At 42.8% G+C, this 13,369-nt stretch overlaps 1 protein-coding gene across 2 annotated transcripts in view; it reads right to left on the reverse strand.

Annotated features, from left to right (window-relative positions):
* ITGA9 (integrin subunit alpha 9) overlaps positions 1 to 13,369 on the reverse strand; it is a 339,039-nt gene that overhangs the window by 267,327 nt on the left and 58,343 nt on the right. For both annotated transcript variants that reach the window (XM_006124025.5, XM_075921785.2), the window contains exons 9-13: positions 12,854 to 12,991; positions 9,111 to 9,216; positions 6,837 to 6,931; positions 3,562 to 3,652; positions 2,159 to 2,204 (exon numbers count right to left, since the gene is read on the reverse strand). In XM_006124025.5, the coding sequence (XP_006124087.2) occupies positions 2,159 to 2,204; positions 3,562 to 3,652; positions 6,837 to 6,931; positions 9,111 to 9,216; positions 12,854 to 12,991 (476 nt within the window). The remainder of the gene's footprint in view (positions 1 to 2,158; positions 2,205 to 3,561; positions 3,653 to 6,836; positions 6,932 to 9,110; positions 9,217 to 12,853; positions 12,992 to 13,369) is intronic.

Here is a 13,369-nt window from a genome sequence, read left to right on the forward strand (position 1 = left end):
TTGCAACTCCGGTTGCCTACATTAACCACCCTAGTTCAAACTAGGGTGGTAGTGTAGACATACCCTGTACAGAGTTCCCACAGCAGTTCCAAGTAGAACAAATCTAACCTAATAAGCAATCTAATCTCTTGCCTCTTAATTTCTTTTCCAGTGATGTGTTATAGGTGTCATGTTCCATATTTAGAGATTTGGTAGAAACTTATATTAGCAGCAAACAACATGATTCTACCACTAGTTATCAAACATGAGCTTTACCCATCTCTCATTCTAACTACAACCACTTCCCTCTTCCTTTGTGTCAGCCTGATATTCACCTAGTGCCCCTCAAAGTCTACCCAACAAAATGCAGGGAAAAAACCCCCACATCTTCACTTGCCTCTGACTGTGTCAGCACCCTCCTTGTCCTAGCAGTGACTTGCAGCCTCCTGCCACATAAAGTTCAAATGACTCATCTTTGCTTTCAAAGCTCTGCTACGCCTAAACCTTAGTACTGGCCCTGCTACATCCCCTTCACTGTTCCAGTCTGTCATATCTTGTAGCTTTCCGCAGCCTCTACCATCAACAAACAATTTCATGCCACTGCATGCCACAAAATAACTGTCCAGAGCCTGCATGTATTGTAGCCTCGCTCTCCATGAAGATTCACTTTTTGCACTCTAATCTTCCAACACAGGTAGTCCCCAACTTATGCGGATCCAACTTATGTCGGATCTGCACTTGCGAACGGGGCTTTTCTCGCCCTGGAGCTCGCGGGCGGCGGGACCACCTAGAGTGCAGCAGTCCCGCCACCACGTCCTCCGGGGCGAGGAAAGCTGCTCCGGGTCTCCCTGGTGTGCTGGTGGGGACTCCCCAGCACAGCAGGGAGACCCGAGCAAAGCTGCACAGGCGGTGGGACCCCGCTGCCTGTGTGGCTTTGCTCCTTTGCCCCGGAGCAAAGCCGCACAGGCAGCGGGGTCCCCCTGCCTCTGCGGCTTTGCTCCTGTCTCCCTGCTGTGCTGGGGGGGACTCCCCCCCAGCACAGCAGGGAGACCCGAGCAAAGCCGCACAAGCGGCGGGACCCCGCTGCCCGTGTGGCTTTACTCCTTTGCCCCGGAGCAAAGCCGCACAGGCGGCGGGGTTCCGCCGCCTCTGGGGCTTTGCTCGGGTCTCCCTGCTGTGCTGGGGGGGACTCCCCCCCAGCACAGCAGGGAGACAGGAGCAAAGCCCCAGAGGCGGGGGACCCCGCCGCCTGTGCGGCTTTGCTCGGGTCTCCCCGCTGTGCTGGGGGGGACTCCCCCAGCACAGCACGGAGACAGGAGCAAAGCCGCAGAGGCGGCGGGACCTCTGCGCCTCCGCGGCTTTGCTTGGGTCTCCCTGGTTTGCTGGGGAGGGAGAGGGCGCAGCTAGTGCGCCCCCCCCCCCCCCAGCAGAACAGGCTTTTGTTGCAGGACGCCTGGGGTAGAGCAGCTGGGGTGCTGCCGGGTTGGTCCTGCGGGGACCTACCCGGCAGTGCCCCAGCTGTTCTGTCCCAGGAGTCCAGATTCAGTCGCTGTTGAAACTGATCAGCGGCTGATTCCAGGAAGCTGGGGGCAGAGCAACTCTGCCTAGGGCTTCCTGTAGTCAGCAGCTGATCAGTTTCACCAGCAGCTGAATCTGGAGCCAGTTCCGACTTACATACAAATTCAACTTAAGAACAAACCTATAGTCCCTATCTTTAACGTAACCCAGGGACTGCCTGTACTAAGCTACATTCACACACCATCCACTGCTGCCCTCTTGCCCCATTTTATGTCTAAAAACAAAAGTCCGCACAAATTAATGTAACTATTTTAAACAACTTATCTTTCCAAAAAGGAATCACTGGTATGTGCATGTAACAAAAGCATATCTCAGTGTTTTACTTCTATACCCCAACCTTCCCAAACACTCATCCCCTTATATGACATCCCTTGTTGTGTCTCTAAATTAGATAATAAATTCTTTGGGGTTTAAAAGATATTTTACTTATTTTGTAAGGTGCCATCCACCCCTATTGGATACAGTATACAAAATAATCTAACTTGTTTCTTCTGATCATAATTAAGAGATAATAAAAACTATTCAAGGAAGACTGAGAAAGCACATAGCCAATAAACAGGAACCCAAAAAACATAATAAAGGAGGAAGTATTTGGTCTCACCTTAGAAGTATCACATTGTCAGACATGAAGGCCCCAATGGTCATATCTGAAAACAAAGTTTCATAATTTTTACTGTAACAATGGATTTTGAAGGACACAGAAACCAAATCCATGTAATCTCCTTTTTCAGCAATAAAATATGTTTTAATAAATACCATTTTTCTCCATTCCCAACTTAGTTCTGCCAATCAAAGCATCACTATGTTTGTTTTGCCTGCACTGGCACTGAGAATTGGCTTCCACAGGTCAATCCAGTTCTATTTGTTTGTATCATCATCAGATCACCTCAACTGTTTTCCATTAACAGAAATCACCCTCTAGAAAGTAACAACCTTCCTAGGAAGTTAAAATTCTCAACTTTGTTTCTCAGTCCTCTGCCAGAGATTCTAAACCCAGACAACTGAACCTCAGGTGTCTGTTTCAGGAAAGAAGTAGAGAATTAGAAGAAGGTCCAGAGAAGATTAACAAAAATGATTAAAGGTCAGGAAAACATGACCTATGAGGGAAGACTGAAAGAATTGGGTTTATTTAGTTGAGAAAAGAGAAGACTGAGGGGGAACATGATAGTAGTTTTCAAGTACCGAAAAAGATGCTATAAGGAAGTGGGAGAAAAATTGTTTTCTTTGACCTCTGATATTAGGACAAGAAGCAATGACTGCAGAAGAGAGGTTTAGGTTCGACATTATGAAAAACTTCCTGTCAAGGGCAGTTAAACACCGGAATAAATTACTTAGGGAGGTTGTGGAATTTCTGTCACTGAAGATATTTAAGGTTAAATAGACATCTATCAGGGATGATCAGGATCGGAGTGGGCGAATTCCGGCCCATGGGCCAGATCCAGTCCACAGGGTTAGTCCCTGGCAGGCCCCACCTCCATGTTTACCGTTGTCTCCGCAGGTATCGGAGGATCGCAGCTCTGGTTGGCTGTGAATTGCTGTTTGCAGCCAATGCAAGCAACAGGAAGTGGCGTCCTGGTCCATGATGCTTCCCGCCACTCACAATGGCCGCGAACGGCAATTCACGGCCAACCAAAGCTGTGATCCTCCAATACCTACTGAGGCTCAGATAAATATATTGGCAGTGGCGCACCATGGACTAACCCAGTGGGCTGCCTTTTTTATTGCCCAACCCTGATCTAAATGGTGCTTGGTCCTGCTGTGTGGGCAGGGACCTGGATTTGATGACCTCTTGAGGTCCCTTTCAGTTTTAGTATTCTATGATTCTACGAGATACTCTAATCATGTCAGCAGCTTTCATTGAGAGAGGGAAGAGACAGACACCTATACGTTACGAAAGCTTTCCTGTTATCGAGTTGAAGGAACTGTAGTAAGCAATATGGGAACTAGTTCATGTGCTATATTTAGTTACTTCTTTTTGTATTGTTATAGTTGTAGTAAACATACCTGGATAACCATTTCCATCCATATCAACGCCTCCTGATATGGATTGGCCAAACATCCGCAGCATTGGGTTTATAGTTTGTCCAGAAAGTTTCTGCAACAGGTAGCATAAATATGGAATCACCAAAAGGAAGCAACATGGCTCTTTTCTCAGGGCCTGATTCTCATGTATGCTGAGACACCTTTTAACTGCCACAGAACTTTTAGACCCTGCCTTTCCAAACCATCATCCTAAAAACCTTGTTCATATGGGTAAGTCCCGTGAATGCTTATGTGAGTAAGTGTTTTCTGGTCTTGAATTGAGTTAAATGTTGGCGTTGATTAAAATAATGCATAAATTACAAATACACACAAAATTAACATATCAACTATATTCTTTAAGGAAGATAGGGCCTAATTTTGTATTCCACATAACCTTTTCCATCATCTGCACTCACGTAATTGAGGGTTTTATAGAGCATCATTAAAAAATAATGGTTAATTTATTTGAAACATCAAATCCAATATAACCACTTACTCTAACAAAGTTTGGCAGTATGTGCAAGGTTAAAACAGGGGAGATTCATGGCCATATCCATTGGAAATTCTGTTTTTCATCAGCTATAATATAGTATTTCGTACCAGAGCTGATACCTTATCTCATTTCTGTCTTCCCAGAGGACTTCTTAAAAATCACTTAACACACAGGAACTTTCCTTATATCATTAGACTGGTAAATGTTTTATCTGGGGCGAATCAAGATATTAAAACCTCATCTTCCAGCCCAGCCAGATAAGCCACAGGCTCCTGTGTATTACAGTCTGATGCAAAAGAAAGAAGAACTGTGTTCAAAAAGGGATCTGATCACAGAAAGCTCGATGGAAAAGACTTATTACAGAGATGCTGCTGGTGCTTCACAGCCTTTTACAGGCTACAATACTTCCTCGACCAGCCCTTACAAGAACATTAATACTAGCCAAAATGTCACACAGGAAATTCATTGAAACAGAAAATTCAAAATCAATACATCAGCGGAAGAGGTCCTTTAAAATGAGCCTGTGATCCTATCAGAGGCAACAATGCTTTAAAACAAACAGAGCTACTCAAGGGCAGTTAACATTAGGCAACTGGAAGAAACCTGCCCCTCACATTACATTTACATCATAGAATGTGATTAAGTTTTTGGGAGGTCCCTAATAAGGTGGTAAATCCTGCCTACAGATATCCCACAGACATCTGCAGGCTATTATGATATAAATACAGAGGCATAATGCTGTTTTCCTCTAAATGGCATGAATGAAAACAGGAGGCCATGAAGCTTAGTGAGACAGTATTTATTCAACACATGCGTTATGTTGCAAGCCAATTAAGCTGCTTTTGCTCTGAGCCACCACTAAACTTAGGGCGAGTGAGGCTAGATATAGATAATGATTTAAAGGAGAAAAGGGAATAAAAAAGGGTGAAAAGTTATATGATGAGGGGCCACTTCCTCTCAGAGCTTGTTTAAAAGAGGAAATCCAGGGCATCTGGATCGCTTGGGGCATGGTAATAAGATACGCAGCCTTTCACCTCAAGGTGACAGGTTCAAACCCAGGCGAGGTAGGTAAGGAGGAAAAAAAACTGTAAGCTTTTAATGGCTGCTTGATGGAATCTCAGAAATGAATTAGTGGCTTCGGTCTATTCCCTGTGGAAGAGGAACCAGGATACACTGCAAAAGTACTGCCACAATCGGTATCCTTTTTGGCCATCTCAAACGAGAGGCCAAGGAAGGAAAGGGCACGAAGACAGCACAGCAGGTCTCCTTTAATCTTCTAGAAATGGTCTCTGCCAGGCAGGAACGAGGGGTGAGTATGTTGCATTTGTCAACTTTACTGAAGAGGGGGATAAGAGCTTCAATCTGCAGCACTGTCAATTTGTCTTTTTAACACACTAATTTCCCTCACGAAAGAAAAAAAGCAATCTCCAATTCTAGACATGCAGGAGCTTAGATGCCCAGAGCCTCCTACCAAATGAGAAGAGCACCACTTGCAGCAACTACTGCTGAGAAGAAAGGGCAAAGATGAACTATACGCCACAAATTATCACCTTTCTGAAGTATTCTAGATCAGTTTCAACTCTCTTTGTAAAACCTTATGCGTACCGTACAGATAATAAAAGGCAGAAGGATTAATCCCTTGCAGTCTATTAAAGATCTCCATTATATACTAAATCCTTTACTCTGCTTACATTGGTTTACGAGGCTAACTCCCAACAACAAACCAAAATATTTAAATCAGACCTTCAAACAGCCTAAACAGAGGGGTAAAAAAATTCTGTCTTTGCAAAGGCTTGTTTGACAAATATTGGAGACTAAGGAGCATGGTTTAATAGGATAAATGGGATATCATCTTCTTAATTCCCACGCCGCAAAGACTAAATTACTCCGGAATTATATTCAATGTTTCAGGGCCTGTGTGGTATAGGTAGGCAGTTTTTACTTCACTGTGGTCTGGTAAAGCAGAATCTTGAGACAGCCTTCCTGACACCTCCTACTGGGAGGAGGAGCTATGTGTGTTTCCGCAGAGTAGTCGTGTGTGTTTCCTCAGAGTAATCATGTGTGTTTCTGCAGAAAGAGTCCCTAGAATCTTTTCCTTCTCACTCAGCCTGGTCCTGCTTCAAAGAAAGCAGTGCCAAGCTTCTCCCACCCTACAGAAGTCTGCCTGTGTTTGTCCTTTTTGACGACTGCTGTCACTGAAATACCCCCATACCGAGGGTACATCTACACAGTCACGCATAGCTCAAAATAAGCTACACGACTTGAGCTACACAATTTGAGCTATGCAAATTGTCTACCCAGTGCCAAATTTTAAAATAGAGTGCTATTCCAGAATCTTCCTTATTCCTCGTGCAACAAGGTTTACAGGAAGCCAGAATAAAACACTCGTTATTTTGAATATATTCCAAAATAGCACCAAGGCTCCAATAGTATTCCAAGGCTCCATCTCCATGGAAAAGGAAGCTACATCTGAGAACTGTATTAAAACATGGTTCAAAAAGAGTGTCTCATACTTACCAGTTCTGGAATTATTTGGATGGCCAGAGATGAAGGGGACAAATGTCATTATAAACTATGTGCAAAACACAACATTGAAATCTCAGCTCCTACCTAAACTCAGATATGGTGTATGAATTGATGCAGACTACACATACAGAGAAACACCAGCTATGAAAGAAGAGCAAATCACACAGTGCAATGAGGAGTGTCTCCATGTTTTACCCTACATTTGGCAAGATCAGACAGAGCGACTCAGACAAATTACCATAGAGTACTGCAGAACAATGCCACCAGCGTCGCCATGGTAGATATACACCGCTCCTATGTAGTCATCCTCCTTTGGGGCCCCAATGGCAACATCTGCATATGTAAGACAATGTGAATTGAAAAAATATCACAACCCTTTCCCTGTACACTCTTCCCAGGTGATACTTTAATAGAAGCCCCCTAGTTCCACGCTGAAACTCATCATGAGAAGGAGGATCATGGATCACTCTTGTCAGCTTAGCTACAAACTGTTGCCCAGTTTAATGCACAGCTTGTGTAAAGAAATTCCTTTTTAATGTATACATATTTTGGCATCCAATAAGAAGCACGTCTCTTAGCTATACAAATGTATTTGCACCCATCAGCCTGCTCAAAAAGGCAGCCCTTTCATCTGACCAAGGCAGGGTGGATCAGCATTGCACAGCAAGACACCACTGGCAAAGGGAACACAAGCCACTCTGCACTGTCACAATTGTGTTTGAAATGCCACGTTTCCAAAGTCAAGTTAGATCAAGTGGGTTGAATTTCAAATATATATGGAAATGAAAGGGCTGCTGAGTGCCTGGGAGGACGTATATTCAGACACACATGATAAACCCTTTTGAAGTCCTTAGTCTACCAGAAATCTCTGCAGCCAACTTGCTGGTGTCAACACTCCATTCTCGCCTATTGTTATCACCGTGTGCGTCCTTGTACAAGACAGCCCATGACAGAAACTGGATTGTAGGGGACTGGATTGTAGGCAAGTGACAATAAATAGAATTTACAATAGGAGGCAGTAAGAACTACCTGTTAAATGTAACTTCTGATAAGAAGCCCCAGTTACAACAATAAATGGGATATATTTGATTTTGATATGAGAATGGCCCTGAGACAGAAGATGCCAAATATTGCACAAAAGATGATGTGTTGTTTTTATTTAGGGAAAACCTAAGAGTAATTAGTAAGACACATATAATGGAGTTTTTTTAAAAAAACAAAGAAATCAGACCAAATGTCCAAGATTGGCCAAAGTTACCCAGGTATTACTCATATTGAAATCAATAGGAATTACACACATGTTGGGTACAACAAGTAGTCCTGCAGCACTTTTAGGTCTGAAATAACTTCCCTTATTTTGAAATAACTATCAGAGTGTCCATAATACCAAGCACACTATATCGAAATAAGGGGCTGGTTATTTTGAAATAACAACTCCTGCTTTCCTTGGAGAATAAGCTTATTTCAAAATAGTTATTTCGGGAGTTATTTCAAATTTTAGTTATTTCAAAATAATTTCCCAGTGTAGACATGCCCTTAGGGTATGTCTAGACTTCATGGCTCCATCGACGGAGCCATGTAAACTAGTTTACCTGACATAGTTAATGAAGCAGGGATTTAAGCAATCCCCACTTCATTAAAATAAAAATGGCCACCGTGCTGTACTGACAATCAGCTGATCCGGCACAGCGCGGCAGTATAGACGTGAATCGGTCGACAAGGGAAACTTTTGTCGACCGCTCCTGTAAACCTCGTTTCACGAGGCATAAGGAAGCAGTCAACAAAGGTTTCCTTTGTCAACCGATCTGCGTCTAGACTGCCGCGCTGTGCCGGATCAGCTGACTGTCGGCACAGCGCGGTGGCCATTTTTATTTTAATGAAGCAGGGATTGTTTAAATTCCCGCTTCATTGATGATGAAGCGTCGACGGAGCCATGTAGTCTAGACATACCCTTAGAGACTAACAAAAATATTACTATCATGAGGTTTCATGGATAAAACCCACTTTATCGGATGATGAGCTGGAGTGGAAATAACAGAACCAAGATATTTAAAAACTGGTGTGGGGGGAGGAATATCTGTCAATTGTAGGACCATTGCTAATGAGGCAATTTAAGTGGGCTGGAAGTGTCTCCTTCTTAGCTTTTGATGTAAAAATGCAGTTTGGAGGCAGGGGAGACTGGCTTTATAATGCAACAGCCAGTTAATGTCTTTGTTCAAGTGAGATATTTTTACCCGTGTTTGGTTTAATCAGTAAAAACATCTTTACCAGAAAGTGGCACCTAGAACATGGTTCACCACAGCATTACTCCAATCTAAAGAGGAGATAATTTCCAAAGGAGTAATGCTGTGGTGAGTCAGGCCATGTATTTAAAAGATGTTCTGAGGAGGATTAGAATGATAATGTTTCCACTTCTACTGTGAAATAGGATTTGAAGTAAAGTCCTTGTAATAAAATAAAAATCCCCATATTTGGTTAGAAACAGAACATGGCAGAATGGAAATGCACTGACCTGAGTATCCATCATCATCAATATCTCCTAGGGAGGCCATGCTTTCCCCAAAGTGTGCATTGTAGGCATTGTCACCGTTCAAAACAGGCTGCTCTTCCAGGACTCCCTAGCAAACAGGAAATAGGACAGGCTAAGAAAAACAGTGAGCACAAAAAGCCACAGGGACTCCCAGATGAAACACACACTTCAGGAAACACCTGGGGCTGAGCGACAGTGTGACTTTTTCATGGCTATCAAAGCCCCTGTGATGCAGCTTACCTGGGTATATAAAACAAAAGGGTTAAGCACCATCAAACCAGCCCCCAAAGTGGTTTGAATTAGCCAGGCAAGACATGCCGCAGGCCAAACTCCTTCACCACATATCATAATTCAGGACACTGTGTTTTACAGGAAGCCCCACATATGAGAGTTTGCATGAAGAGCCCGGGGTTTTTCATGTCTGTGGTTAAACAGGCACCAATTAAGTGGCTTGTGAGTGAAAGTGCTAACAGCGCCTCTGCACTTAGAACTGAAGTGGCTAAGGAAGGAGTGTGTGTTTTTAAAACCATCCTAGTATCACCTATAACTTAATTCTCAGTGCTCCAAAAATCCCCCAGTGATGACCTCACCTCACTTTCATTAAGCAGAAAGTTAAGAATTCTGGGTGGGATTTTCAAAAATGCCCAGGGTTGATCTAAATCTGCTCCCTTTGAACTCAGTGGGAGTATGGTTAGGACAATACTAACTGTTTTATGAGGATTCCAATTTGTCTTTTTATACCCAGGAAAAGGCACCAATATGATTCATAAAACTAATGTACCATCAATAGTTTGATACCTACAATAGAGGCTTAAACAAAGACCTTAACTGGATTACCCACTACATTCCACATCCTAATGACATAAAAGGCCAAACAGCAGGTACTTAAGAGTACTTAGAACTCTATCAGCTTCATTTAGCAAGGAAACTCTAATTGACTATTCTTTTCCCATTTTTTTCTCTTTTCCTTTCCCTTACCATCCCTTCTCATTCTCTGTTATTTATTTGGAACTTGGATGCCTTAAACTCCATCTGAAGAAGTGGGTTATGCCCATGAAAGCTTATGATACCAGCTACACTTTTTGTTAGCCTCTAAGTTGCTGCAGAATTATTTGTTGTTTTTCAATTTTTTTCTATTACAAACTAACACAGCTACCCCTCTGAAACTTTCCATACACTAAACACCACTATTCAGTTCTTGTCCTGTCGGCGTGTTGTATCCAAAGACTGCAGTCATGAATCAGGACTTCCTCAGCCAAAACTCCCACTGAATTTTGCAGAAGTGTTTAGCAGCAATGTTTAGCAGAGTTAAATTCAGAGCACAGTGTGCCTGTGGTGACACTGCAGGATTTGTGCTACATAATTTGAACACTTCTAAGCTCTGGCTTGCAGCAGTGCGCATCACTGTAGTGTTACTAGCACAGACGCTTTAAGCTGGCAGGAGAGACTTCTCCTGTCGATTCCATTACTCCATCCCCATGAAGCAAAGGGAGCTGTGCTGGAGGGAGATAGCTGACCACAGTTCACACCACAGCTTAGATTGGCGTAACATACGCTGCTCAGGATGGGCAAAGAGTTATTCATACCCCTGACTGTCATAACTTATACCAAAGCAGTACTGTGCATATCGCCCGAGACACTGCATGTCAGAAAGCAAAAAATGGAATAGGAAATTGACAAATAAAGGACAGCTAGAGTCAATGAAATAGAGAGACAGAGAAAGCCCAGAACAAACTGACGTTTGCATTCACATGCCAACAGATGTCTCATAGGTTTGGCAATTCACACTCACCCACTTTCTAGCCAAACTCCTCTGAAGGAGCTTTAATTTCTTCCAATATACCCACAAGAGGAAAGGAACATTTCCACAAGAAAACAAAACTTAATCACTGAAGCCAACTTCAAGAGCCCATCTCAAGTGTTCAGATCTCCTCCCCCCCCCCCCATTTGTGAATGAGGGCAGAAAGTAGTCTTTTTCTTGGCTGCAGGGAGCTGCTGACATTAAGAAAATCCTACATGGTGAAGTTGGGTCATAAAGGGGAGGGAAAAGAGTACAGTTTTGTATATGCTACTTGTTTCTTTACCGTACATACTGCCAGTGATTAGATAGAAGTTTATCAAATCTACCATACTGCTGTATATGCATGTATACAGTAATACTCCTCATGCCATCAGGGTTAGGTAAGTGCTGCCTGAGTGATGTGGGAGAGATAATTGAAATGGAGTTGTTCTAGTATCCATAGCACACAAAAAATACCCAATCCTACAAACAGTTAGTCATGTAAATTTACTTCACATGGGCAGCCCTAGTGAAGCCAAGGTTGAAGGAAGGAGCAACTGCTTCTAGCACCTCGAGCTAATTTTTCTAATACAGATTGAACCTCTCTGATCCAGCACCCTCAGGACCTGACAGGTGCCCAACCAGAGAATTTGCAGAAACATGGGGAGGTCAATATTGTCTAGCAGCATTACCAACACTTCCGCTGCTTCCTGAGCCCTTAGAAGACATTTAAGGGTAAATTAGAGCTAAAAAACAGCACAGAACACTGAGAGCCAGGGCTGGTGGCTATAAATAAACTTTACATGACTGCGGGAAACTTAGCCACACCCATGATAAGTGGACATCCAGATAACTATAAGCATGCTAGACCACATATGAAGCTAGACCAGAGAATGCCAGACAAGAAAAGTTCAACCTGTACATCATTTATAGCTCCAATCACTTTTTCACCATGAGCTCTTTGGGGCAGGGTTGGTCATATACACTAGGCATGACAGCAGCTAGCACAATGAGATCCCAATGTGGTTGAGCTCTAGGCACCACTGCAATCAAACACTGAATAAGCAGAAGAGCCAAGTGGAGAAAAAAAGAGGGCTCATTTCAAGAATTGTTAATTGGCAACTAAACTAAACCAAATACAAGTCTGGTTTATTTCACACAGTCCACAGCACTTGTAAGCACATTTTATTTGCAGCAAAAATGTATTATTAAAGTTATAAAAAGAAAGTTCATGTGATCCCAACAGCGCTTCTGCTGAAGCCAATGAAACATCTCCCACTGACTTACAGGAGAAGCATTGAGTTCCCTGTGTAAAAAAAAATTAGCTCAGTTCTTAAGAGTAAATTTTAAAAAGGCACTTTCACACACACATTTTTCCCTGAAAAAATACATATGCCTCATTATCTTTTACACACTCTGTACTAGTAATTGTCTTTGCTAATCTGGGAAGTCCAAACTCAGATTAAACGAAGACTACAGTTGTACAATGTGAAATTCAGCAGGTTCAGTTGAAGGGGCTTTCTGCCATAGGCTTTCAATAAATAGTATCAGATAATAATACACATTTATTCATTGGTTTCTCTTCACAGGGGTTCTCAAGTCTCTGTTTTGTTCTGAGTTGTGGGTTTGAATGAGTATCCAAAATACAAAGCGTAACTCTGGTCAAATCTGCTGGTTTCTACTTGAATTTGACATCAACCTCATGCAAATCCACCAATACCACCAAGTTTCAACATAAAACTAGAATTTCTCCCAAGTTTTCTCAAGAGTCACGACATTTTCATGACCAGAAGCTGACTCCAGAGTTTGTAAGAAACCATGATACCAGATGAATTTTGCCTGAATTCATGTTTTGTTGGAAACACCTACATATGCACCAAATTCCATTTTAAACCACAGTTGAACTGACCCTCTTTCCACATGCTCATCCACTTCACATACTCACATTTCCTCTGTTGATATAGACTGTGACTTGACCCTCATCCCTGATCTCAGAAAACATGGGTGCTCCAACCAGCAGGTCTGAAAGTCCATCCGAGTTCAGATCAACTGCACATAAGGAGGAGCCAAAGTAAGAGCCCATCTGTAACCAAGCCGAGTCACAACAAAGCATTCAGTATCTGCCCACACACAGGAGGAAATCATTTATTTTTTTTAAATATCAAGTGATGAGTTGCTGCTTTGTCTCACACTAGCATCCAGTCCTAAGGAGAAATCTTAGAGAATTTTTTGGCAAGCATTAGGCACTTTACTGTTACAGCTCGGATGTTTTGTAAAGGGGATAAAACTCAGATCCCAAGACACACTTAAAAGAGGCACTAAGCGGCCTTACTTTAGAATAGCATTTGCTTGGCAAATGTCTTAAAATGTAGAAGAGAATTGACAGCCTGGGTCAAGATTTTCACAAGTGGCTAATGACTTCTCACTTGTTAGACTTCCCACGTGTGGGAAGCCCAATGTC

The sequence above is a fragment of the Pelodiscus sinensis genome, chromosome 2, assembly GCF_052426305.1.
Source record: "Pelodiscus sinensis isolate ZL-2025 chromosome 2, ASM5242630v1, whole genome shotgun sequence".
Lineage (NCBI taxonomy): Eukaryota > Metazoa > Chordata > Testudines > Trionychidae > Pelodiscus > Pelodiscus sinensis.